Source organism: Myxine glutinosa, chromosome 14, assembly GCF_964187855.1.
Source record: "Myxine glutinosa chromosome 14, kmMyxGlut1.1, whole genome shotgun sequence".
NCBI lineage: Eukaryota > Metazoa > Chordata > Myxini > Myxiniformes > Myxinidae > Myxine > Myxine glutinosa.
This window is the reverse complement of record NC_136274.1, coordinates 86,315,085-86,341,022: the sequence shown is the minus strand read 5'-3', so window position 1 is coordinate 86,341,022 and position 25,938 is coordinate 86,315,085. Positions and strand designations below refer to the sequence as shown.

General features: G+C 51.2%; 1 protein-coding gene across 3 annotated transcripts in view; it reads right to left on the bottom strand.

The window, feature by feature from the left end:
- LOC137439991 (germ cell nuclear acidic protein) overlaps positions 1–25,938 on the bottom strand; it is a 143,840-nt gene that overhangs the window by 21,147 nt on the left and 96,755 nt on the right. For all 3 annotated transcript variants that reach the window (XM_068136327.2, XM_078768547.1, XM_078768548.1), the window contains one exon: positions 22,240–22,468. In XM_068136327.2, the coding sequence (XP_067992428.2) occupies positions 22,240–22,468 (229 nt within the window). The remainder of the gene's footprint in view (positions 1–22,239; positions 22,469–25,938) is intronic.

Genomic DNA, 25,938 nt, shown 5'->3' with positions numbered 1-25,938 from the left:
ATATATATATATATATATATATATATATATATATTGTTGCGGTTTTCAGTTTGTCAAGTGAGCCTAATAAAGGTTAAAGTTTGCCCCCCATAGTTACTCACACAAGCAACATGTAGCCTCGCGATAGTATAGTTATGTCTTAGTATTTGTGAGCTTAGTTCCTTTCCAGTGTTAGTTCTGCGTTGAGTAGAGCCAGGAGAATATGCCCGACTTGCCACCGACTTTCCAGCTACCCTAGCCTCAATCCAGTTTGCTAAACGTTGGTTGATCATTGGGCGAGTTAACACGAGGCAGGCGAGGAGGACCGGGGCGGAGTCGAGGGTGGAGCGGCGGAAGCGCTGACGGTAAGCACGAGCCGCCAATCAGAGCTCGGAGGTGGTGACGGCGGCGTTGCGTCACAGGGTGTGGTGAGAAGGTTCGAGTGAGTTCCAGAAGGTTCGGGGGGCGTAGCTAGAAAACCCATTGCGCGAAAGTCCTCGGGAGGACTTGCTGCGAGAGAGAAAGATAAGGGACTTGCATCGGAGGGCTTGAGGGACTAGCGCGGGAAAGCCGAGAGCAGAGGAGGACTCCCGGCAGTTAATGAACTTGATGAACTTCACGCACTTGCACGAGAGCGGTACAGATACGCAGGCGCAGCCAGACGCGCTTGAACCGAATACCACGCATTTGAGACGCGCGAGTGAGAACGGCTGAGTAATCGCCAGCCGCGCTAAAGTCCACCCTTTGCCGTTCCGCCCCATCATCTGCTTGTCCGGGAGACGCGCCACGAGTCCCTGCCTTCGCCTGCCACCATCTTCGCGGGACGTGCCGGGGCCGTGGAGAGCCGGAAGGAGGCCGTCTCTGTTCGAACACATTGACGTGTGGGGAACATCTACCCATCTGCAATTCCCTGTGTGAGTGTGAGACGGGCCCGTTGTCCAAGGGATAAGTTAAGACTGCTTCAGGTTGCTCTGTGTCTCTTCGTCCTTGAACCTTGTATATACGTGTGGGAAATAATTAAACCCTTTTGTTCTTCCTTTCTTCCTGATTCGACCGTTCCTGTGGTTTACTCATTTGACTAAGCGTGGCACGAGCACAACCGCTCTAATCGGGTTCCAACATCTAAGTAACTGCGCGGACCACGTGTACGCAATCTGCTCGGCATACTCAAACCACACGTGGTTCGTGCGAGGCTTGTTTCCTCGCTCCCAGGGCAGCGCGGGGAATTAGGTACAAGCGAGAAGTGGTCCCGAAACCCGACTCCGCGTGTGTCCGGGAGGGACATCTCAAGTCTCGGTTCCGCGCCAAGTCCAGCAAGACAAGGGGATTAATCCCCCCTTGGTAAGGGGAATAAGGGCGGCGTAGAGAACCGCAACAATATATATATATATATATATATATATATATATATATATATATATATATATATATATATAAACCACCTTTAGAGGCCATTTTTCCCCGCAAAGCGGGGGTTGGCCTTTTTCGGGAACCGTGGTTGTTGTTGTTTTTTGGTCCCCTTTTTGAAGCAATGTTTTACGGCCGGATGCCCTTCCTGACGCCAACCCTTTTTGCCGCCTTTAACGACAAGCAGGGAATTACCAGTGAACTGGTACTCAATTAGCCGACCTCAGAAGGATGAACAGGCTGAGTCAACCCCCCTGGTGTTAATTCAGCGATTGACCGGGATTCGAACCCAGGATCCTAGGATCCTAAGCCGGCACCCTCGCCGCTAGCCCAACACCAGGGTTATCTATATCTATATCTATTTATATAGATATAGATATAGATATATAGATTGGACCCCGATTAAATTAAATATTGGACCCCGATTCGAGCGGTTCTATTCGTACCACGCTTAGTCAATGAGGAAATCACAAGAACGATCAAATGGAAGGAAGAACACAGCTTTAATTATTATTCCCACACGTATGTACAATGATCGGTAGACGCAGAGACACAGAGCAGCACTTAAACAGTGTTATCCTTATTCCCCAGACTCGGGCCCGTCACACTCACACAGGGATGGCAGGCAGGTTGATGTGCAGGCCAAACGCATCGACGTGGTCGTCCAGGAACGGCCCCGTCTGGCTCTCCACAGTCCCAGCACGTCCCGCGAAGAAGGCAGGCCGGCGGTGGAAGGATCCTCGTAGCGCGTCTCCTGAACAAAAGGCAGCAGATGAGGTAGGAAGGAAAATACGCGTCTCTCAGCGCGGCTGGCGGTTACACAGCGCGTTATCACTCGCGTAACTCAATGCACTCTATGCGGCTCGGCTTCAAGCTCAACCGAGCGTTACTTTCATACGAGCGCGTATCCGGGTTCATGCGCGTCTTTCTCCACTCAATGCCAACTCAGTCCTCTTACTGCTCTCTTCAATCCAGCTGCTCGCGAGTCCTCTTGGGGGCTTTGCGCAACAGCTTATATTGATATGCCCCGAACCTTCTCGAACCTTCCAACCACGCCCTGTGACGCAGTGCTGCCGTCACACCCTCTGAGCCCTGATTGGCGGCTCGCACTTACCGTCAGCTCCTCTGCCGCCCTCATTCGGCCCCGCCTCGACCCACCTAGGCCTGCCTCGTGTTAATTCGCACCAAAATAATCAAAGGCAGCACGAAGAGGCATGAGGCTAGGGAGGCGGGATCAGTCAATGGAAGTAGGAGTAGGACCTATTCTCCTTACTCTACTCAACGCAGAACGAACATAGGAAAAGGACTAAGCTCACAAATACTAAGAGATAACTACACTATCGCGAGACTGCATGTTGCTTGTGTGACTAACTATGAGGGGTTAATTTAACCTTTATTAAACAAACTGTTACCAAAACTCAAAACCGCAACAATATATATACAGTATATATTGTTGCGGAAATGAGGATTGTGTTTTTTTGATTGTGTTGTATTGTATTGTAAATTGTTATGAATTATTGTTTAGTCTGAGCCCTCCTTGCTCCAGTGTGTATAAAGGTCAAAGGGCGTTCCGGTAGTTAATTCCATAAAGCATACATTGAAGGACACTATAATGCCCTTGTTCAGTAGTTTATTTCCTTATTATGTGTATCAGGGTAAGGCCTTGTCTTCCATTAAAATGACACTCCATTGCACCAAGTGAAATAGATAGATTCCTTTCATTCCCCATTCCCACTCACAAAACTTCCATTGCCAAGCCTCAATTTCCAGCTACATCCCCTCCAAGTCTCCATTGCCAACTGCACTGGGCAGTTTGCCAGTTTGTTACAGCTGTTACGTGGTCCCCTCAGTGACTACCTGGTCTCGGTGACCCCCGGACCGGGAGAGGACCTTCGCCAGCAAGTATTATTATATAGGCGCGTTCGCCACGCAATCCATAGGAATTTCACCCAGGAGAAACTGATTTCAAGGATATATTTCCAGGGTAAGGATATTATACAAGGTCAAGGATACAATCACGGATATTTCCCCGAGCAATCGACAACAAACAACCAGGCACAATCAATATTACAACCATGTGAACTCATCTACACAAACTCTAAGATGGCCATCTTATACTAATACATTCCTCACGTGAGCCCCACTCCTGACTCCCTCCGTGGTCAATGTCTCTCCTCTCCGCACACGGGCGGTTGAACGAGCCCCGGGCGGACGTGCTCTAAACGTGCCGTCTCGGACCGGGACAGCTGTTACAGCGCACACCTCCTTGCCAAGCAACGGGGCAAAAACCCAGCGCGGCTTCCAACGGGCGCGAGGCCCAACGTGCGGACCCGTACGCGTCTTTGTAGACGGGGCAAACTGTCCCGGACGCTTGGTTTCGTGCACGAACTCACGGTGACTGGACGTGTCAAAAGGTATTTACCGCCCAGGTAACTCCTCTCGCCAGACGGGTTTCGAACCGGCGCGTTTTCCACGCAGCGCAAGGTCGATTCCACCTTTCGTCGGAGCGGGGCGAGGAAAAAAGAAACCTTCCTTTCCCTCGTGTCTTTCTCCTCCGTTTTCCGTCACTTCCGCTTCCGGCCACTTCCGTTTCCTGCCACTCTTTCAGAAGGGCTCCTGACCCTCCAACCACAACAACTACACAACAACTTAATATACTACACACGGAAGCAAAGACCTGCATGGTAATTCACATACATTCACATAAATATGTAACACTCCCCCCCTTCAAGAAAGAAAGTTTGAACCCAGCGAAAACTTTCTTTGCCGGCCAATTTGGAGAAACAAACCAGATAACTCAACCCCCCCACATTATCAGTTCCCCCCGGGCACAGTTATCACTTAAAAATAAAGCCAGTTAAGCCACTCGATAGCACTTTTCCGGGAGGCCAAGCCGAGTATTCACTACATGGATGCCTTTAGGAACGCGGAGTTCACGGTTAGTCCGTGCAGGAAAGTTCTCTACATGGGCGCCTTGAGGAACGTGGAGTTCACGGTTAGTCCGTGCAGGAAAGTTCTCTACATGGGCGCCTTGAGGAACGTGGAGTTCACGGTTAGTCCGTGCAGGAAAGTTCACTACATGGACGCCTTTAGGAACGGCGTTCACGGTTAATTCGTGTAGGAATCTTGGCTCGGCGGCTCCGCCGCCTTCAGTGCTTCAACTTCTCAGAACGTCCCTAATAATTAGGGTGGGACCACTGGTCCCTGTAGTCCCCTGAATACCGGTCTTCTTCTCGGCCACTACCAAAACTACCGCCCAGTTGTCCTCTCCTGTAGACCTCTCGACGCCTACGAAATGCCTTCCCTACTGTTATGGTCCGACCCTCCAAATCCTTGCCATTCCAATTCTTCTCTGCCTCTCTGGCGTCTTTTGTGCTGGCAAACGTGACAAAGCCGAACCCTCTTGACTGTTGCGTTTCCCAGTCTCTTACCAACCGCACTTCCACCAGCGGCCCATATCTGTTGAAGACAGAGGTCAGAACTTCTTCCTCTGTTTTGAAGTTCAGTCCCCCTACAAATAACTTGGCACTTTTGTCACCATCCCGAGCTGGTGTGGTGTTATTTTCCCTGCTGGGCTCTTTATCAACCCTCAGGTTACCATAAACTTGACCCCCGGCCAAATCATTCCCGAGAACCACAGATACACCCTCTACAGGAAACGTGGCTTGTAAACCGACGGTGACCGGTCCTGACACCAAATCGGACTCCAACTGGATGACCTGAAGGGGAGCACTAACACCGCCCCCGATCCCCTGTAAACGAACACTATCCCCCGTTGCCGTCTCCTCGGACCATGGCAAAATGCCTTCAAGCATTAAAGATTGATGGGCCCCTGTGTCTCTCAATATCCTAACCGGTCTCCGGTTAGTCGAGGCTCCATCCAGTGACACAAACCCCTCGGAAATAAATGGTTGGTAACCCTCTTGATGGCGATTTCTTACGCTAGCCATCGCATTCGGAGTTGTAATAGTCGGACTCCGCTCTGGGTTGTCCCTTTTCATGAGGTAACAACTGGACATCAAGTGTCCAGGTTTTTTGCAAAACGCGCAAGTAGGCCCGGAGGAAAAACTCGGGGTCTGCCTCGGGCCCCCCGAACTATAAGTTTGTCTTGGGCCCGCATCCCTCTGATTTCGAACCGGTGGGGTATCATAGTTGTCCCCATAATCATCTCGAGGCCGCCGCCATGTATGGTCGTTCTCCGCACCTGCTGTTCCCCACCTCCCCTGCGGAGATCTAGGCGAGGAGTTAGGTTCGTGGACCCCTATTCGGTGGGTTAAGGCATAATCATCTGCCATGGTGGCTGCGTCCCACAACTTTGGTACCTTCTTTTCCTGCAGGTACACTTTGATGTCCTCGTGGACACACTGCTGGAATTCCTCCACCAGGATCAAGTCCCGCAATGTCTCGAAGTCTTTCCCGACTCCTTTTGACTCACACCACCGATCAAACATGTTTTCTTTCACTCTGGCAAACTCCACATGGGTCTCACTCTCCCTCTTCCTGGCATTCCTGAATTTTTGCCTGTAAGCTTCCGGAACCAACTCATAGGCCTTGAGGATGTGCTTCTTCAGTACCTCATAATCTGCACATTGGTCCATTGGTAATGCCGAATAAATTTCCTGAGCTTTCCCCACCAGCACACTTTGTACGAGTATGGTCCAGGCCTCCTCCGGCCAGTTTAATTGTCGAGCCACTTTCTCAAAGTGTGGGAAGAATTTCGCGACTTCCTTTTCACTGAACGGTGGAACCAGCCTCACATGTCTGCCCACATCCCAGGTTTTCTGGTTAGGTGTCGACCCCGTCAGCAAGGGTGGTGCCTCTCCCCGTTCTCTCATTAACTCCAGCTCCTTGCATTTGATTTCTTGCTGAAGCTCCATGTCACGTTCCTTTAATTCCCTTTCCGCTTTTCTCTCCTCTGCTTCGAGTTCCCTTGTTTTCATCCTTTCTTCTGCTTGTTTCTCTTCTCTCCTCTCCTCTGCTTTCCTTTCTTCTTCTTTTAACCTTTCCTGGAGTTCTCGTTCCACTCTCCTTTCCTCCGCTTGTTTCTCTTCCCTCCTCTCTTCTGCTTTCCTTTCTTCTTCTTTTAACCTTTCCTGGAGTTCTCGTTCCATTCTCCTTTCCTCTGCTTGCTTCTCTTCTCTTCTCTCTTCTGCTTTCCTTTCTTCTTCTTTGATCCGTTCCTGGCTCCGTAATTGCAACTCCAGTTTCCGGAGCTCCACGTCTTCTGGTTCTTCGGGTAGCCACTCCCAGGCTAACTCGTCCCATGTTCCTAATCCCACCATAGATTGTATCACCGTGGCCTGCAACTCTGCCTTCCTCAAATTAGTTCGGACCTCCAAGTTAAAATGTTTGGCCAATTTCAAGAGATCCGACTTTAGCAACGCTCGGAACTGTGCCTCACTCGGGGTTACCCCAAAGTTCTGTGCCACAAACGCCATGGTGCCTATCGTTAACACCTGTTAACCTTCACCCCAAGACTTTACCCCAATTTCCCAAAAAAAAAATATTACCAATTAATAATTAATTAATAAATTTTAATTAACAAAAATATTATTATTTTATTATTTTATACACTTTTAGATCCCGGACGTAGACCCAATTGCGAAACCGCAAATCGTAATTTGGACGAGCCCCCAATTCTGTTACGTGGTCCCCTCAGTGACTACCTGGTCTCGGTGACCCCCGGACCGGGAGAGGACCTTCGCCAGCAAGTATTATTATATAGGCGCGTTCGCCACGCAATCCATAGGAATTTCACCCAGGAGAAACTGATTTCAAGGATATATTTCCAGGGTAAGGATATTATACAAGGTCAAGGATACAATCACGGATATTTCCCCGAGCAATCGACAACAAACAACCAGGCACAATCAATATTACAACCATGTGAACTCATCTACACAAACTCTAAGATGGCCATCTTATACTAATACATTCCTCACGTGAGCCCCACTCCTGACTCCCTCCGTGGTCAATGTCTCTCCTCTCCGCACACGGGCGGTTGAACGAGCCCCGGGCGGACGTGCTCTAAACGTGCCGTCTCGGACCGGGACAGCTGTTACAGCGCACACCTCCTTGCCAAGCAACGGGGCAAAAACCCAGCGCGGCTTCCAACGGGCGCGAGGCCCAACGTGCGGACCCGTACGCGTCTTTGTAGACGGGGCAAACTGTCCCGGACGCTTGGTTTCGTGCACGAACTCACGGTGACTGGACGTGTCAAAAGGTATTTACCGCCCAGGTAACTCCTCTCGCCAGACGGGTTTCGAACCGGCGCGTTTTCCACGCAGCGCAAGGTCGATTCCACCTTTCGTCGGAGCGGGGCGAGGAAAAAAGAAACCTTCCTTTCCCTCGTGTCTTTCTCCTCCGTTTTCCGTCACTTCCGCTTCCGGCCACTTCCGTTTCCTGCCACTCTTTCAGAAGGGCTCCTGACCCTCCAACCACAACAACTACACAACAACTTAATATACTACACACGGAAGCAAAGACCTGCATGGTAATTCACATACATTCACATAAATATGTAACACAGCTGTGGGTTGTTTTCGCTCCAAAACCACCATTGAACATGTGCTCGGGTCGGGGAAGAAAGGCGTGCCCGCCCGTCGTCATCAAGGGCGGAGCCAGAGGGTCACGTGACCAACCAGGGCCGAAGTGAGCACACCGATGGGCGTGTCCTGAAGGCCGGCGGCTTAATCGCCGGAGGCGCTATAAAGGCGCGCGCGCAAGAAGTTGGAGAGAGCTGAGTTGTGTGGCTTTGGTCAGAGCTGAGTTGTGTGGTTTTGGTCAGAGCGGGGGTTGGTCGTCAGAGGTGGTCAGTGGTTGCGTTGAGTTGTCGGTGGTGAGGAGTGATTGGACTAAGCAAGAGAGAAAGAGTCCTGGAGTTAGTGAGAGAGGGAGAGAGAACCCGTCACGCCAGACCCCCCACCAGCAGCGTTGGCTTGGCTCCACCAAGCAGCTCCGACACCGTTACCCCGCGCACACGACAGGATCGGTGGCATCGGCGGCCGTCGAGGTCCAGCCCGACGTCCCATGCGGGATCAAGCTCCAGCCAGCTCCGGACCTTCCTCTCCCTCCAGCCATCCACCTCCCGCCAGTCCTGCCTTTCCATCCTTTTGGTGTACGTGAGTTTGTTCTGTTTGTTTTGTCCCTGGGTAATTAATTAAGACTGCATAGACAAGCTAGCGATTTTCACTGTGTCCTTCTGGTCCGTCCCTCTGTCTACATTATTTTCTTATCTTTCCTTCTCCTTGGTTTCTTTGAGCCTGTAAATAGTAATAAATAGTAATCGTATTTCAAACCTTTTTGCCTTCGTCTTCCTCTTCTTCACATCCGTGTCGTCTTTGTCTTTTCCCTCATTGAATAGCTGTGGCGCGATCTAGCCAACGTTCAGGGGATCGGGTGAGTCGGGAAAAACTGTTCGGCCGCGGCGCCTCCGCTCGGCAAACAACATCTTATCCGCGGACCGTAGCTATATATATATATATATATATATATATATATATATATATATATATATATATATATATATATTATATATATATATATATATATATATATATATATATATATATTGTTGTGGTTTTGCGTGACCCCGTTCCCTTACCAAGGGGAGATTAAGCCCCTTGTTCTCCTTGGGTCTTCGCAACCGCGAGACTTGAGTCGCCACTTCCGGTCAGACGCGGGACAGGGTTTCGGGACACTTTTCACACGTACCTAAGTACCCACGCCGCCGCGGAAGCGGGGATCAAGTCTCGCACGAACCACACATAATTTGAGTACACCCGAGCGGATTGCGTACCACGTGGTCCGTGCAGTTACCTTGTTATTGGAACCCGATCAGAGCGATATAATTCGTACCATGCTTAGTCAATGATGGAGAGACAAAAGCGATCGAATCAAAGAAATAACAGGTTTAATAATTATTATTTACAATGATTGGTAGAAGAAGCAGAGACACAGGGCAGATCTTAGTCAGTCTTAACTTATTTCCCAGACAATGGGCCCATTCACACTCACAGGGGGATGAAGGAAGGATTGTTCATGCGCTGAACGCGCCGGGTTTGGTCGTTCAGGAACAGCTCACCCAGCATGGCTCTCTGGCGGTCGCCGCACGTCCGCCGATGAAGGCAGGGAGGCAGGCGGGCGGGAGAATCCTCGCGGCGCGTATCTCGAACAAAGAATGAATGAATGAATGAATGAATGATCGTTTTAAGGCCATTTTCCCCGCTAGAGCAGGGGTTAGCCTTGCGGGCCCCATGACAATCATGGTTCCCTGTTTGAGGCAATGTTTTTATGGCCGGATGCCCTTCCTGACGCCAACCCTTGGTCACGCTCTTACGATGCGCAGGGATACGGTGTACCGATTCTAAATCGGGGTACACACCGTGATCATTCATCCCAGCAAGCTGGTACTCAATTTGCCGACCTCGGAAGGATGACAGGCTGAGTCAACCCCCCTGGCGTTAATTCAGCGATTGACCGGGATTCGAACCCAGGATCCTAGGATCCCAAGCCGGCACCCTGACCACTAAGCCAACACCAGGCTAACCACTAAGCCAGGTATCTCAAACAAAGGCAGGCAGGAAAATATGCGTGTCTCTCACCCGGCACGGCGGTCCGTCACAGCGCGATTAATACAACTGCGTGCTTTCACTCTCGTAACTCAACGGAGGATCTGACTCAAGCTCAACCGAGAACTCAACTTGTAACTCGTCTGCCTCCCTTCTCACAACTTGGCACAGCGCGTCTCCCCTCATAACTCAATTCAGCACTTTCACTCTCGCATGGGCTTGCCTCATAACTCAATTCAACAGAGGACCCCGGCTCATAACTGAGGTGGGGGGCTCTGGGCACAGGGTTATATCGCCACGCCCTGGCCCGCATCGAATGTTCCAAACCACGCCTTCTGCCGCAGTGGTAAGCCACTCCCCTCGAGCCCCGATTGGCGGCTCGTGCTTACCGGTCACTCCCACTTCTCCTGCCCCGCCTTCCTTCGGCCTGGATCGACTTGTCAGGCCGGCCTCGTGGTATTTTATGCCAAAACTCAAAGCATCGAGGCGGCATAAGCATTGGAAGGAGACCTAACTCTCATTATTCTACTCAACGCAAACTAAACACAGGAAAGGTCTACGCTTACACTTACTAAGAAATAACTGAGCTTAAACGAGGCTACATGTTGTAGTGTGACTAAACTATGAGGGGAAATTAACCTTTATTTGTAAAAACACAAAACTGCAACAATATATTTATATTTATTTATTTATTTAACCTCACAAACAAAAACAATCAAACTATTGTTGCGGATATGAGGATTGAGTTTTTTTTATTGTGTTGTATTGTATAGTAAATTGTTGTGAAATATTGCTTTATTCTGGACCCTCCTGCCTCCAGTGTTGTATAAAGGTCAAAGGGGGTCCCATAATTAGGTCATAAACAATCACGTCAGCCAATCATAGATTTCTCCCTGGTTGATAGTTATATCTTTATTATGTGTATTAGGGTAAGGCCTTGTCTTCCATTAAGATGACACTCCATTGCACCAAGTGAAATAGAGTAGATTCCTTTCACATTCCCCTTTCATCATTGCCAAGCCTCAATTGCCAATTACATCCCCTCCAAGCCTCCATTGCCAACTGCACGGGGCACAGGTTTGTTACAGCGGTGGGTTGCTGATTTCACCCCAATAGCCGCCATTAAGCATGTGCTCAGCTCGGGGTCAGAGGGCCTGTGCCCACCAATCAGGGCCGAGGCAAGCTGACCGATGGGCGTGTCCAACAGGCCGGCGGCTTGATCGCCGGAGGCGCTATAAAAGCGCACGCGCAAGGTACTGCGTAAGAACATTCAGGGAATCACAAAGCCTGCTATTCGTCGCCTTGCTCGCAGAAGTTGGACCAAGCAAGAGAGAAAGAAGGTGGTTGGACAGAGAGACGTGCCAAGAAAGAGTTGAGCCAGAGAACCAGCAGCTTTGGGTTACACAAGCAGCGTTGACTCCACCAGGCAGCGTCGACCCGTTACCCTGCGGGAACCAGATTGCGGAGGCATCGGTGGCCGTCGAGGTCCAGCCCGACATCCCGTGCGGGATCAAGCCGAACCATCTGCCCCAGCTAAACCTTCCCAGTCCTCCTTCCAGCATTTATTCCAACGATTCCATCCTTCTTGTGTACGTGAGTTTGTTTTGTTTGTTCTGTCTTTGGGTTAATTAAGACTGTAGGTAAGCTAGGAATTTGCACTGTGTCCTTCTGGTCCGTCCCTATGTCTATTTTATTTTATTATCCTTCCTTCTCCTTGGTTTTTCTGAGCCTGTAAATAGCAAATAAATTATATTCGTGTTCCCTATTATTTCCTCTTCTTCTTCTTCACATCCGTGTTGCTTTTGTCTTTTCCATATTGAATATCTGTGGCGCGAATTTGGCCAACGTTCGGGAATCGGGTTAGTCGGGGTAACTGTTAGGGCCGCGGGGCCATCCGCTCGGCAAACCAACATCTTATCCGCGGTCCGTAACACTATGTTTAACCTACTTAGGATTCTAATCCTTCCTGGATGAAAAACGTTGTTTTTGTTGTTTATTTTCATTTTTCTTCCATTGCACTTTTGCACGTTTATTCCCTTTTAAATACACAAAATTGTTGGTTGAATTGACAAAACATTTATACCAAAGGATGTGTCTACTCATGTTGATTATCAAAATAATAATTATGACTTCATAGGTAATATGGTGAGGGATGTTGGAACTAGAACGGCACTCTTCGACGTCGATCGATACGCCTCCTCACAAATTACTTCATCATTATACATACTTGGACCAAGTTTGATTTAAATCCCCTCAGCTGTTCTGTAGTATCACATTTTTACCTTTGATCCCGAAAACTCATCAGTTCACCATAATATATACTTGCACCAGGTTTGGTGAAAATCTCATCACTGGTTCACAAGTTGATCCGGTAACAGGATTTTTACCCAACTTGACCTCTGAACCTTGTCATTGTCACCCCAAATGTAATCAGTTCATCTTTACATCATTGTACATACCTGTACCAAGTTTGACTTAGATCCCTTCAACTGCTCTCAAGTTATAAACCTATTAGTGACTATGACCTTTGACCTCTTGACTCCAAAATCGAATCAGTTAATCTTTACCTCATTATACATACCTGTACCAGGTTTGACCTAGATCCCTTCAGCTGGTCTCAAGTTATCGCGGTAACGAAAACCAATCACGGATGGACGCACGGACGGACAGATGCATGGATGGACAACCCGAAAACATAATGCCTCTGGTGACTTCGACGGCGGAGGCATAAAAAGGGAAAGGATGCAAAGCTTGAGGTCCGTTCATTAAAAAAAAAAAAAAAAAAATCCAATTATGAATTCAGTTTTATAAAGAAGACGTCATGGGTCACATGTCCGATCAAAGTGGGGCAGTTTGGAACCCGGTTATAACTATCCACAGTTTTAAAGTGGCCCGTCATAGGTGGCCCGTCATAGGTGGCCCGTCATAGGTGGCCCGTATAGTTTGATTGTTGTTGTTTACAAGGTTAAAGATAGTTTGTTTATGATTGAAATTGTTTGCAAGGTAAATGATAGTTTGTTTATGATGGGTACCATATTTATTATTAACCGCACTTTTTTAATCGGCAAAAACGTTAAAAAATATGGGTGCGATTAATACACAGGTATAGCAAAATAAATAAATAAATAAATAAATAAAGTATACCAAGTCGAGGCTCGTGTAAGAGCTAACACATAAAATATATAATAATGGGAGTAGGAGACAAGAAGGGGAGAGATAGGGAAGCACAACAACAGTGGACAACACGACATCAGGAGATCTGTGGAAGGGAGAGGGCTGGGGTGGGGTACATGGGATAAACAAGATGGACATGACGAGGACTTTCAGGAAAGTAAACAGGGAATTTGAAGGAGGTGGATTTGGGGTATATCAGCGGGGGTAGAAAAGATCAAGGTTTTGGATGGGGGAAGATAAGAGATGGTGGTGAACAGCTGTTTTGAACACCTGGAGGGAGGAGTGGGATTGAAGAGAGTGTGGGAGTTTGTTGGAGACGCGGGAGAAAAGAGGAATGAAAGAGTGAAGATCTTAAAAACAATCAACGCTGAATTTAAATTATATTCCAATTGTCATGCATATACCAGTAGATCTATATTGTACATATCAGGGAACGTTTCGAGCTTTCACAATTATGTAAAACTATGCAAGTACAAGCGATCTCAGTTTGTATGTTTTTACCCGTGGAGTCACGCACCATAACCCCGACATGTCATCACGCTCTTGTAAATTCTGATTGATTGACAAACAGGAGTGAGGAATGATCGATGGTAATACCAACGTGGTCTCCAGGGCCGGGTTTACAAAGGCTCCGATGGAGTCTCGAAGCGAAGCCCACAATCAGAAAGGCCCATAATGACCAAGATATATATATATATTTTTTTTTAAGTGTACACATTGCGATACGTTTAAATAAAGAATATCTATAAAATTTAATGCTACTTTTAAAAAACATACGACTCAAATTGAGAAAAAAAACATACTGCTGTGGCGGACATGAAAGCTCACTGGCGTGATGGCATCATTCCGCGCACCAAGTGGGCGGCGGCCACGCCCGAGGGGTAGGCGTGGCCTCGGGATATACACGGGGCACACAGCCCCGAGCACGGCAGTGCTACAGTAGGGCTCTTTCAATAAAGACTCTTTTAATTCACCGCGTTGTCCGCTTCCTCCTTGGTAAGCAAGTAGCGTGCGTAGCACCGCGCTTCATTTGGTGACCTCGACGTTGGATCAGCCGTCGCTGACCATCCGTACATGCTATAGCAATGGCAATCAACGTGGTAAAGCTGCCTGAGTTCTGGGAGGCCCACGCCGAGCTCTGGTTCGTGCAAGCCGAAGCCCAGTTTCAGCTTCGGCGCATCACGGGCGACGCGACGCGATACTACCACGTCGTCGCCGCCATCGGGCCCGGCACAGCCGCCCGGGTCGTATCTGTCCTGAGGAACCCGCCGGACGACCACAGGTACGAGGCGATCAAGCGTCTCCTCCTCGCCACGTTCGGCCTCACGGAGGACGCACGGGCCGACCGCCTCCTGGACCTCCCCGAGCTCGGCGACACACAACCGTCGGTCCGAATGGACCATATGTTGTTGCTGCTGGGCGACGGAACCCCAGATTTTCTATTCCGAGTGCTATTTCGACGCCAGCTGCCGGCACGAGTACGCCTCGCGTTGGCCGGTTCCATGATAACGGAACCCCGAGCTGTCGCTGCCGAGGCCGACAAGTTCTTCGCGGCTTTGGACACGCGGGTGAGTTTCGGTGCGGCTGTCGCGGCTCCCGGGGCTGCGCGCCCCTACTCCGAGCCCGAAACTGCTGTGGGTGACCACCCCTACTACGCGACGCACCGCTTGGCCGCTGAACCTCCTGCGGCTGACCACCCCTACTACGCGACGCACCGCGTGGCCGCTGAACCTCCTGCGGGTGACCACCCGTACTCCGAGGGGCGCCTCGTGGCGGCCGCCACGCCACGCCCACCTCCGCCGCCGCGGAAAAAACCGCAAGCCTGGTGCCGGTTTCACACCAAGTTCGGCCACGAGGCTCGGCAGTGTCGCCCGCCGTGCTCATTCGGCAGGTCGGGAAACGCCCGGGCCGGCCCTCGGTAGTGGCACTGAGCGCCGGCCGTTCAAACAGCCTACTGTTCATAACGGACACCTTGTCCGGGCGCCGTTACCTGTGCGACACTGGAGCGCAGGTGAGTGTCGTTCCCGCCGGTACATCCGACAAGCAAACCGTGGGCCGGGGCCCCGCGCTGCTTGCTGCCAACGGTACGTCCATACGCACATACGGAAAACGCTGCCTCTCTCTGCGGTTCGGAGGGCAGGTTTTCCGGTGGTCGTTCGTCACTGCCGACGTGCCCATGGCATTGCTTGGCGCGGACTTCCTGTGTGCAAATGGGCTGTTGGTGGACGTAAAGCACAGAAGGCTCGTCCAGGCCGAGACGTTCAGCTCGCTCGCTTGTGCGCTGCCCGGCTAGTTGAGCAGCTCCCGGAGCGGCTTGCTGAGTGGCTTGCTGAGCGGTTCAGTTCCGGCCAGGTTGATCTGTACGCTTCCGGCAGCGGACGAATTCACCCGCCTCCTCGCCGGCTTCCCGGGCCTCACGCGGCCAACCTTCTCGGCGGGGACCATCAAGCACGGGGTGGAACACCACATCCCCACCGCCGGGCCACCGGTCTACGCCCGGGCACGCCGCCTCGAGCCGACGAAGCTCGCGATAGCTGAAGCGGAGTTCGCTACGCTGGAGCGGCTCGGCATTGTGCGGCGCTCCGAGAGTGCTTGGATGTCGCCGCTCCACATCGTGCCAAAGCCCGGCGGGGGATGGCGACCGTGCGGAGACTACCGGCGCCTCAACGACGCCACCACCCCCGACCGCTACCCCGTCCCCCACATTCAGGACTTCTCCGCCCGGTTGGCGGGCATGTCCTTCTTTTCAAAGGTGGACCTCATACGCGGCTACCATCAGGTCCCCGTCAGGCCGGAGGACATCCGGAAGTTGGCCGTCATCACGCCATTCGGACTTTTCGAATTTCTTCGGATGCCCTTCGGGTTGAAAAATGCGGCTCAGGCGTTTCAGCGACTAATGGACAGCGTCTTGCGTGACTTGGATTTTGTGTACGTCTACCTGGACGACATCCTCGTCGCCAGCGCGTCCCGCGAAGAGCACCTCCACCATCTCCGCACGCTCTTCGAACGCCTGTGCCAGCATGGCCTCATTGTGAACCCCGCCAAGTGCCGGTTCGGTGTCGCCGACATCGACTTTTTGGGGCACCGCGTCACCAGGCACGGGGCCGTCCCCCTGCCGGCCAAGGTGGAGGCGGTGAAGGGGTTTCCGTGCCCCAGCATGATCAAGGGGCTCCAGGAGTTCCTGGGCATGGTAAACTTTTACCATCGGTTCCTGCCCCGCATCGCCCAGCTCCTGCGCCCCCTGCACGAGGCCCTCCGAGGGAAGCCGGGCAAAGGTGACGTTACCTGGACCGAGCAGATGGACGCGGCGTTCACGGGCGCGAAGCTCGCATTGGCTAACGCCACCATGCTCGCGCACCCAGCGCCCGATGCACCGATCGCCCTCACCACCGACGCCTCGGACTACGCGGTGCACGAGCAATGGGTGCGTGGTGCCTGGCAACCGCTGGCGTTCTTCAGCCGGCAGCTTCGCCCACCCGAACGCCGTTATAGTACCTTCGACCGCGAGTTGCTCGGGCTTCACCTGGCGGTCAGGCACTTCCGCCTTCTGTTCGAGAGCCGTGCGTTCACGGCCTTCGTCGACCACAAGCCACTGGTCTTCGCGATGGGCAAGGTCGCCGAGCCGTGGTCGGCCCGGCAGCAGCGTCACCTCTCGGCCATGTCCGAATATACGACGGACATCCGGCATGTCGCGGGGAAGGACAACCCGGTGGCGGATTGCCTTTCCCGGTCCGTCGCCCACGCAGTCCACCTCGGCATCAACTATGCCCGGATGGCGGCGGACCAGGCCGCCGACCCCGGCGTCCAAGCCTTGTGGACCGCCATCACGGGCCTCTGCGTCGCCGAGGTGCCGTTCGACGGCGCGGGCACGGCCCTCTTGTGCGACGTCTCCCTCGGGCGGCCTCGCCCCATCGTGCCTGCGGGCTGGCAGCGCCAGGTTTTTGACGCCATCCACGGCCTGTCCCACCCGGGCACGAAGGCCTCCCAGAGGTTGGTCGCCGACAAGTTTGTCTGGCATGGCCTCCGGAAGGCGGTCCGCGGCTGGACCAGGACGTGCCTCGCGTGCCAGTGCGCGAAGGTGCACCGACACACCCGGGCCCCATTGGCCCCGTTTACGGTGCCGGAACGTAGGTTCGACCACGTTCACGTGGACCTGGTGGGACCTCTGCCCTCCTCGCGGGGTTTCACCCATGTTCTCACGATGGTGGACCGCACCACCCGGTGGCTGGAGGCCGTGCCTTTGGCGGCGATGACGGCGGCGGACGTCGTGCAGGCGTTCATCGCCACCTGGGTTGCCCGGTTCGGCGCCCCCTCGGACATCTCGTCCGACCGCGGCCCCCAGTTCACCTCGGAGCTCTGGGGGGCGGTCGCGCGGGGCCTCGCGCTCCGGCTGCACCGAACCACAGCCTACCACCCCCAGGCCAACGGCCTGTGTGAGCGATTCCACCGCTCGTTGAAGGCCGCGCTCTGGGCCACCCTCCGCGACGGCGGCTGGGTCGACAGGCTCCCCTGGGTCCTGCTGGGCCTCCGGACGGCGCCCAAGGACGACCTGCGCGCATCCGCGGCGGAGTTGGTCTTCGGACAACCGCTGCGGGTGCCGGGCGAGTTCTTCCCCGACCCCACGGCACCATGGTCCGCAGCGCAGGAGCGCTCCGCGCTGCACGAGACCGCCCGGAGGTTCGCCCCGGTGCCGACGGTGCACCACGGGCACCCACCTACGCACGTCGCCCCGGAGCTTCGCACCGCGGAGTACGTCTTCGTCCGGCACGACGCCCACCGGACACCACTGCGGCCCCCGTACGACGGGCCTTTCCGCGTGCTGGAGACCCGGGTGAAACATTTCACCTTGGACATCGGCGGTACTCCCGAACGTGTCTCCGTGGACCGCCTCAAGCCGGTCCACCTCGACGTGGACCACCCACCGCCGGTGGCTCGGCCCCCGCGTCGGGGCCACCCCCCTACGGACGGACCCCCGGCACCGCCCGGCCCCGCCGGCATGCCGCCCCCCGGCCCCGCACCCATCCCGGGTGCAGCCGGAGGCATTCCAGCGGGCATCCCTGCACCCCAGACGCCGCCAGTCGCCAGAGGGCGCTTCGGCCGGGTCATCCGTTTGCCCCGCAAACTGACCCTCCAGGTGCACGGGAATTCTGGGGGGGCGCGTGTGGCGGACACGAAAGCTCACTGGCGTGATGGCATCATTCCGCGCACCAAGTGGGCGGCGGCCACGCCCGAGGGGTAGGCGTGGCCTCGGGATATGCACGGGGCACACAGCCCCGAGCACGGCAGTGCTACAGTAGGGCTCTTTCAATAAAGACTCTTTTAATTCACCGCGTTGTCCGCTTCCTCCTTGGTAAGCAAGTAGCGCGCGTAGCACCGCGCTTCACTGCCATTTACTGGTGTGTGACGTTACCACACTGTTAATGGCGTACATTTCAGTCCCGGTACGATAAGCTTGGAAGTCATCCGTTTCTGTATGAATGGTGTATGGGAGAAACTTCCCTCAATTTGTTCACGGATTTAAGGGTGTCAGCGACAAAGAATGATGTGTTCAAAACATGACGCAACATCGTCAAAATGGCCAAGACAGACTATCGGCTTTGATGAAGTGGAGGAGGGTAAACTAAAGACCCGAAGATCCCAAACCAGCAACCTTAACCGTTAAGCCAACACCAGGCTTGGTGTTGCAATACTCAAAGCCGTTTCTCCACCTGGCCAAGTTGCCGTCTGTGGTCGCACCTTGCAAATCGCCAGGTAATTACAATCTCTGTTTTAAGGGGAAAATACAAGGTAGACCATGTATCACAGTAAGACAGGTGTTTGTGGGACTGTGGGAGGGTGGCAATGGGGTTTCTCATGAAAATGGACAATGAGGAACTGAGTTCTTCACAAAAACAGCAACACGACCTGTGGAACCGGGGAGGGATCTGTTAAAATGGCAGAGAGAATGATCAGGAGGTCGGCAAACCGCGATCATCCAGGTCGGCAAACAGAGTCCCGCGGTGACTCCCTCCCAAATGGCCTTACAAAGGTCGACAGGGACAAGATTCATCGTGGAGGTCAGGTCGACTCAACATTTGCCGGGCCCCAGAGAGGGGATGCGGAAACATCGACTGGACCGCCCCATCATGATCACCTTTAAGAACCTGAACTAGCACGTGGTCCTTCCTCAGAGAGGCTCGGACCTGCACATGGAAACTTTGCAGGAGTGTTACATGGGCCCCAGGCAACCGTATCACGACTTGGCCTTTCAGCCATGCTCCGGGACAGCGATCACCTCAACCTTGGGGCCTTCTGAGATCTAGTTGTTTAATCATGTGGTCATGCATTCTGGCAGCCAGAAGATTGGCTTGCCAATCACAATGTACACACCATCTGGGGTAGCAAGGTCCCACTCTGCTGAAACTCTGGGGTCGACTCTGAGTGACTTCATTTAAGAAGTAACCAGTTTAAAGTAACCAATAACAACACAAACAAATTATATTTGACAAGAAAACAATACCAATCATAAACAAACCATCTTTAACCTCAAAAACAATACTAATCAAACAATCCTAATAACTAGTAGAGATACATTCAAAGTAGACCGCCCCAATGCCAAATAAACAAGCATTCTGAGTATTGCGCTGCAATATATGTCCCCTACCGGCAGTCTGTCATCCGGAAAACTGTTGGGGAAATTAAAAAGGGTTATTCACCCACAGGTTCTGAATCGTTCCCAATCGCTAATTACCTCAGGACGGGCTCACCTGTGATTCACACTCGGGACTTCGATTTGTACACCTTGCAGACAGGTCAGCAGAAGCACGAGAAAATAAGTTGTTGAAAAAGAACCTTTCGAGTTGCTAAATATCAGTAATTTATTATATTTTCCGGATCACGATCAATGATCGATGTGTATATATATATATATGTTGCTCGGCTTGGCTCCGCCCCTCCCGAAAGCGCATGCTGTGTCGCGCTGTTGACGTTCGCGAGACGAGGCTGAGGGCACGCGGTGCGGCTTGAGGAGAACTCTAGAATAAACAAGACATATCCATTTAAAAAATATATTTTCGTTTAATTGACGATATCTGCCAAACCACGTGCACTATCGCAAATTCCAAAAGGACATTTTAGTAGACTGACATGCTGAACAGATCTGTGAAGTTTCCCCTTGATTGGATCAAAAATGAGGGAGGAGCTCGGTTTTAAAGGTTCATGCTTAAAAACGTCATAACTCTGAAACCATATGACGTCATGCTCGCTGACTTTTTTGTTCGTCATGGGTATGCGATTTTGCCTGCAAAGTTTGGCCTCGATCTGTTCAGCCGTTGCAAAGAAAAAGGGGTTTTCGTGTTTTCACGAAAAACAATATGGCGGCCGAACCACGTGACCTGTGATGTCATAATTACCATTAAAATATTCTACAGACCGAGTCGCCCCTACGGTGAAAATTTGATCTCAATCGGTCCAATTATTGCAGAGAAAATCTTCTTTAAAGGAAATTAAAACTTAAAATGGCACTTAGTTAAGGATCATCAAAATTATCAGATTTATCAAAGTTCAAAGTGCCATAACTTTGTCATAAATTATCGAAACGTCGTGAATTTCGAACTTGATCTGTAACTTATCAGGAGGAAATCATGTACCAAGTTTGAAAACATTAGCATTAAGTGTTTCGAAAAAAAGTCCGGAAAACTGTTCTTTGCGTGACGGACTGATGGACTGACCTACTGACAGACTGACAGACGGAGGGACGGCGTGCAAAGCGGTAGGGGACTAATAAATAACATATCCTCCAGCGGGCGACATCGCCATGGTGTTTTCAGTGCCCCGCGATGCCATGGTGCAGCACATGGAGACAGAATTGGGAGGGAGCGGTGTACAATAATTGATCAACAACAACAACATAAAAGGCCATTTTCCCTGCTAGAGCGGGGGTTAGCCTTGCGGTCCCCATGACAATCTTCTCCACTTTGCCCTATTTTCTGCATCTCTCATTGTTAACCCCCTTGCCCGCATTTCTTCTTCCACCATCTTTAGCCAAGTCTTTCTCGGTCTTCCCCGTCTTCTACTTCCTTCTACATTCATTTCCATCACTCTTCTCAACCAGTCACTTTCATCCTTCCTCAACACATGACCAAACCATCTCAACCCGTTCCTCTTCACAGCATCAATCACAGGCTCTATTCCCATCATCTTTCGCAATTCATCATTTGTCTTCCTCTCTCTCAGTGACACTCCGCACATCCATCGAACCATTCGCATTTCCACCCTTTCCAGCCTTTGTTGCTGCTCTACGTTCATTACCCATGTCTCGCTCCCATAAATCATAACACTTCTCACACATGCAGCTAACACCTTTTCCTTCAGCTTCAATGACACTCCCCTCATCATCAGCACGCCACAATAATTGATCAATGAACTTATTAACTGCATCATTAAAATAGGTGAATAATAATCGTAAAATAATTAATTTCTTAATCAATTGGCTAATAGCATACCGAAACCACCACTGCTTCATCCGTATCTAACTTTTTTTTTTAAATTAGATAATTAATACAAAAAAGAATTAATTAATCGATTAATCAATAAATCAAAAACAAATATCAGTTTCCAAGCTCAAAATGTGCCTGAGATATTGGCCAGATGAGAAAGAAAATTAACAAGCAATTCATAAAGCGATAATAATTAAGTATTTGATCAATTAATTTATGAATAAAAAAATACGGTTTTTGCCAAAACACTTCCTCACTATTGCGCTGAAATTTCAGCTTCCTAGCTCAAAGGATAGCTGAGATATCGCCCAGACAAACAAACAAACAAACAAACAAACAAACAAGAAAACAAATGGAGTGAAAACCAGGTATGCCCTTTTGGCGTGCGTCATCGCCGGGCCCCCTTCGGCGCCCAATGATGACGTTGTGCATCGTCTGGAGATGGAATAAGGAGAGGCGGGGTACAATAAAGAAACTATTGTTAACCTCGTAAACAATCAGGTTCATGAACAAATGAACTCGAACCTTTGCAACAATGCAATCATCACTCTCATCCGAGGCTTGATTTGTATTTCCTTAAAACAGGGATTTTAATTACCTGGCTATTTGCAAGGCATGAGTGTTCCTCTCACCTTCCAGTACGATCATCTTGAGAGGCCCCAGAAACCATGGGTTTGAATTCCGTCGCCACATCACTCGCAGGTCTTGTCCCTTTGTTATCGCGACCGGGTTTCTTCTGTGCAGGTGTCGAATGGGGTCGAGTCGGGAGAGTGACGGGACACCTGGGTGCCACCGCGAGAGGCCCGCGCTCGTCTCGTTGCACCGGTTGTTTGCGTGGCAGAAGTCTGGACGATTCTTTGTCTAAGGGTAAACGAGCACAGAGATGAAAAGGAAAACCGTGGCTGGCAAAAAAAACTGAGGAAGTGAATCCGCATACAGAAGAGCATGGTGTCGTGGAAGTGTTGTGAGACTCAAGACTCCAATGATGTCACAGGTTTACAAAAGATCACAACTTTATTAACTGGTTGTTCACATCATTCCAATACCAAATAACTACCGTTTAACTCAATGGACCATGTAACTCTATCCGCATAGTCCCTATTTCGTGGCTGATGTCTTCTCTGCAGCGCCGTACTCGTGGTACGCGTTCATTCCGTCAGGCAGGGCTTCTGAGGATGAGTGCTCCTGACTCAAGGAGATGTTCACTCTTTTATGGGCACCGCAGTATTAATCCTTCCTCCGCTAATCCTAATCCGTTCTCCGCAAACGTTACTCGGTCGCCTCACTGGCACCAGCTCGCTCCCCTCCTGCTGCGAGTTCCATTTACCAAACAATAGGGGGGTGCTCCAGCCTGGGGCTGTGACCAGGTGGACAAGAGATTACCATATTCGTGCACATTCCTGACATTCATTTACGAAATCGTCTATCTGCTTCGTTACCAGTCCCAATCAATGAGTTACCAGTCCCAATCAATGAGTTACATTTCCACAATGGCATTGATGTTTTTGTGAGAGGCAAGCAAGGATAGGTGGGAGTCGGCAATTAGTGAGGCAAGGAAAGATAGCTGGGAGTAGGCAATTAGTGAGGGCAAGGAAGGATAGCTGGGAGTAGGCAATTAGTGAGGGCAAGGAAGGATAGGTGGGAGTAGGCAATTAGTGAGGGCAAGCAAGGATAGCTGGGAGTCAGCAATTAGTGAAGCAAGGAAGGATAGCTGGGAGTCGGCAATTAGTGAGGGCAAGCAAGGATAGCTGGGAGTCGGCAATTAGTGAGGGCAAGCAAGGATAGCTGGGAGTCGGCAATTAGTGAGGGCAAGGAAGGATAGCTGGGATTAGGCAATTAGTGAGGGCAAGGAAGGATAGGTGGAAGTAGGCAATTAGTGAGGGCAAGCAAGGATAGCTGGGAGTCTGCAATTAGTGAGGGCAAGGAAGGATAGGTGGGAGTAGGCAATTAGTGAGGGCAAGCAAGGATAGCTGGGAGTCGGCAATTAGTGAGGCAAGGAAGGATAGCTGGGAGTCGGCAATTAGTGAGGGCAAGCAAGGATAGCTGGGAGTCGGCAATAAGTGAGGGCAAGCAAGGATAGCTGGGAGTCGGCAATTAGTGAGGGCAAGGAATGATAGGTGGGAGAAGGCAATTAGTGAGGGTAAGGAACGATAGCTGGGAGTAGGCAATTAGTGAGGGCAAGGAAGAATAGGTGGGAGTAGGAAATTAGTGAGGCAAGGAAGGATAGGTGGGAGTAGGCAATTAGTGAGGGCAAGCAAGGATGGGTGGGAGTAGGCGATTAGTGAGGGTAAGGAACGATAGCTGGGAGTAGGCAATTAGTGAGGGCAAGGAAGAATAGGTGGGAGTAGGCAATTAGTGAGGCAAGGAAGGATAGCTGGGAGTAGGCGATTAGTGAGGGTAAGGAACGATAGCTGGGAGTAGGCAATTAGTGAGGGCAAGCAAGGATAGCTGGGAGTAGGCAACTAGTGAGGGCAAGCAAGGATAGCTGGGAGTCTGCAATTAGTGAGGGCAAGGAAGGATAGCTGGGAGTAGGCAATTAGTGAGGGCAAGCAAGGATAGCTGGGAGTAGGCAATTAGTGAGGGCAAGCAAGGATAGCTGGGAGTAGGCGATTAGTGAGGGCAAGCAAGGATAGCTGGGAGTAGGCGATTAGTGAGGGTAAGGAACGATAGCTGGGAGTAGGCAATTAGTGAGGCAAGCAAGGATAGCTGGGAGTAGGCAATTAGTGAGGCAAGGAAGGATAGGTGGGAGTCGGCAATTAGTGAGGCAAGGAAGGATAGGTGGGAGTCGGCAATTAGTGAGGCAAGGAAGGATAGCTGGGATTAGGCAATTAGTGAGGCAAGGAAGGATAGGTGGGAGTCGGCAATTAGTGAGGCAAGGAAGGATAGGTGGGAGTCGGCAATTAGTGAGGCAAGGAAGGATAGCTGGGATTAGGCAATTAGTGAGGCAAGGAAGGATAGCTGGGAGTAGGCAATTAGTGAGGGCAAGCAAGGATAGGTGGGAGTCGGCAATTAGTGAGGCAAGGAAGGATAGCTGGGATTAGGCAATTAGTGAGGCAAGGAAGGATAGCTGGGAGTAGGCAATTAGTGAGGGCAAGGAAGGATAGGTGGGAGTCGGCAATTAGTGAGGCAAGGAAGGATAGCTGGGAGTCGGCAATTAATGAGGCAAGGAAGGATAGCTGGGAGTAGGCAATTAGTGAGGGTAAGTAACGATAGCTGGGAGTAGGCAATTAGTGAGGGCAAGCAAGGATAGCTGGGAGTCGGCAATTAGTGAGGGCAAGGAAGGATAGGTGGGAGAAGGCAATTAGTGAGGGTAAGGAACGATAGCTGGGAGTAGGCAATTAGTGAGGGCAAGGAAGAATAGGTGGGAGTAGGAAATTAGTGAAGCAAGGAAGGATAGGTGGGAGTAGGCAATTAGTGAGGGCAAGGAAGAATAGGTGGGAGTAGGAAATTAGTGAAGCAAGGAAGGATAGGTGGGAGTAGGCAATTAGTGAGGGTAAGGAACGATAGCTGGGAGTAGGCAATTAGTGAGGGCAAGGAAGAATAGGTGGGAGTAGGAAATTAGTGAAGCAAGGAAGGATAGGTGGGAGTAGGCAATTAGTGAGGGCAAGGAAGAATAGGTGGGAGTAGGAAATTAGTGAAGCAAGGAAGGATAGCTGGGATTAGGCAATTAGTGAGGCAAGGAAGGATAGGTGGGAGTCGGCAATTAGTGAGGCAAGGAAGGATAGGTGGGAGTCGGCAATTAGTGAGGCAAGGAAGGATAGCTGGGATTAGGCAATTAGTGAGGCAAGGAAGGATAGGTGGGAGTCGGCAATTAGTGAGGCAAGGAAGGATAGGTGGGAGTCGGCAATTAGTGAGGCAAGGAAGGATAGCTGGGATTAGGCAATTAGTGAGGCAAGGAAGGATAGGTGGGAGTCGGCAATTAGTGAGGCAAGGAAGGATAGGTGGGAGTCGGCAATTAGTGAGGCAAGGAAGGATAGCTGGGATTAGGCAATTAGTGAGGCAAGGAAGGATAGCTGGGAGTAGGCAATTAGTGAGGGCAAGCAAGGATAGGTGGGAGTCGGCAATTAGTGAGGCAAGGAAGGATAGCTGGGATTAGGCAATTAGTGAGGCAAGGAAGGATAGCTGGGAGTAGGCAATTAGTGAGGGCAAGGAAGGATAGGTGGGAGTCGGCAATTAGTGAGGCAAGGAAGGATAGCTGGGAGTCGGAAATTAGTGAGGCAAGGAAGGATAGCTGGGAGTAGGCAATTAGTGAGGGTAAGGAACGATAGCTGGGAGTAGGCAATTAGTGAGGGCAAGCAAGGATAGCTGGGAGTCGGCAATTAGTGAGGGCA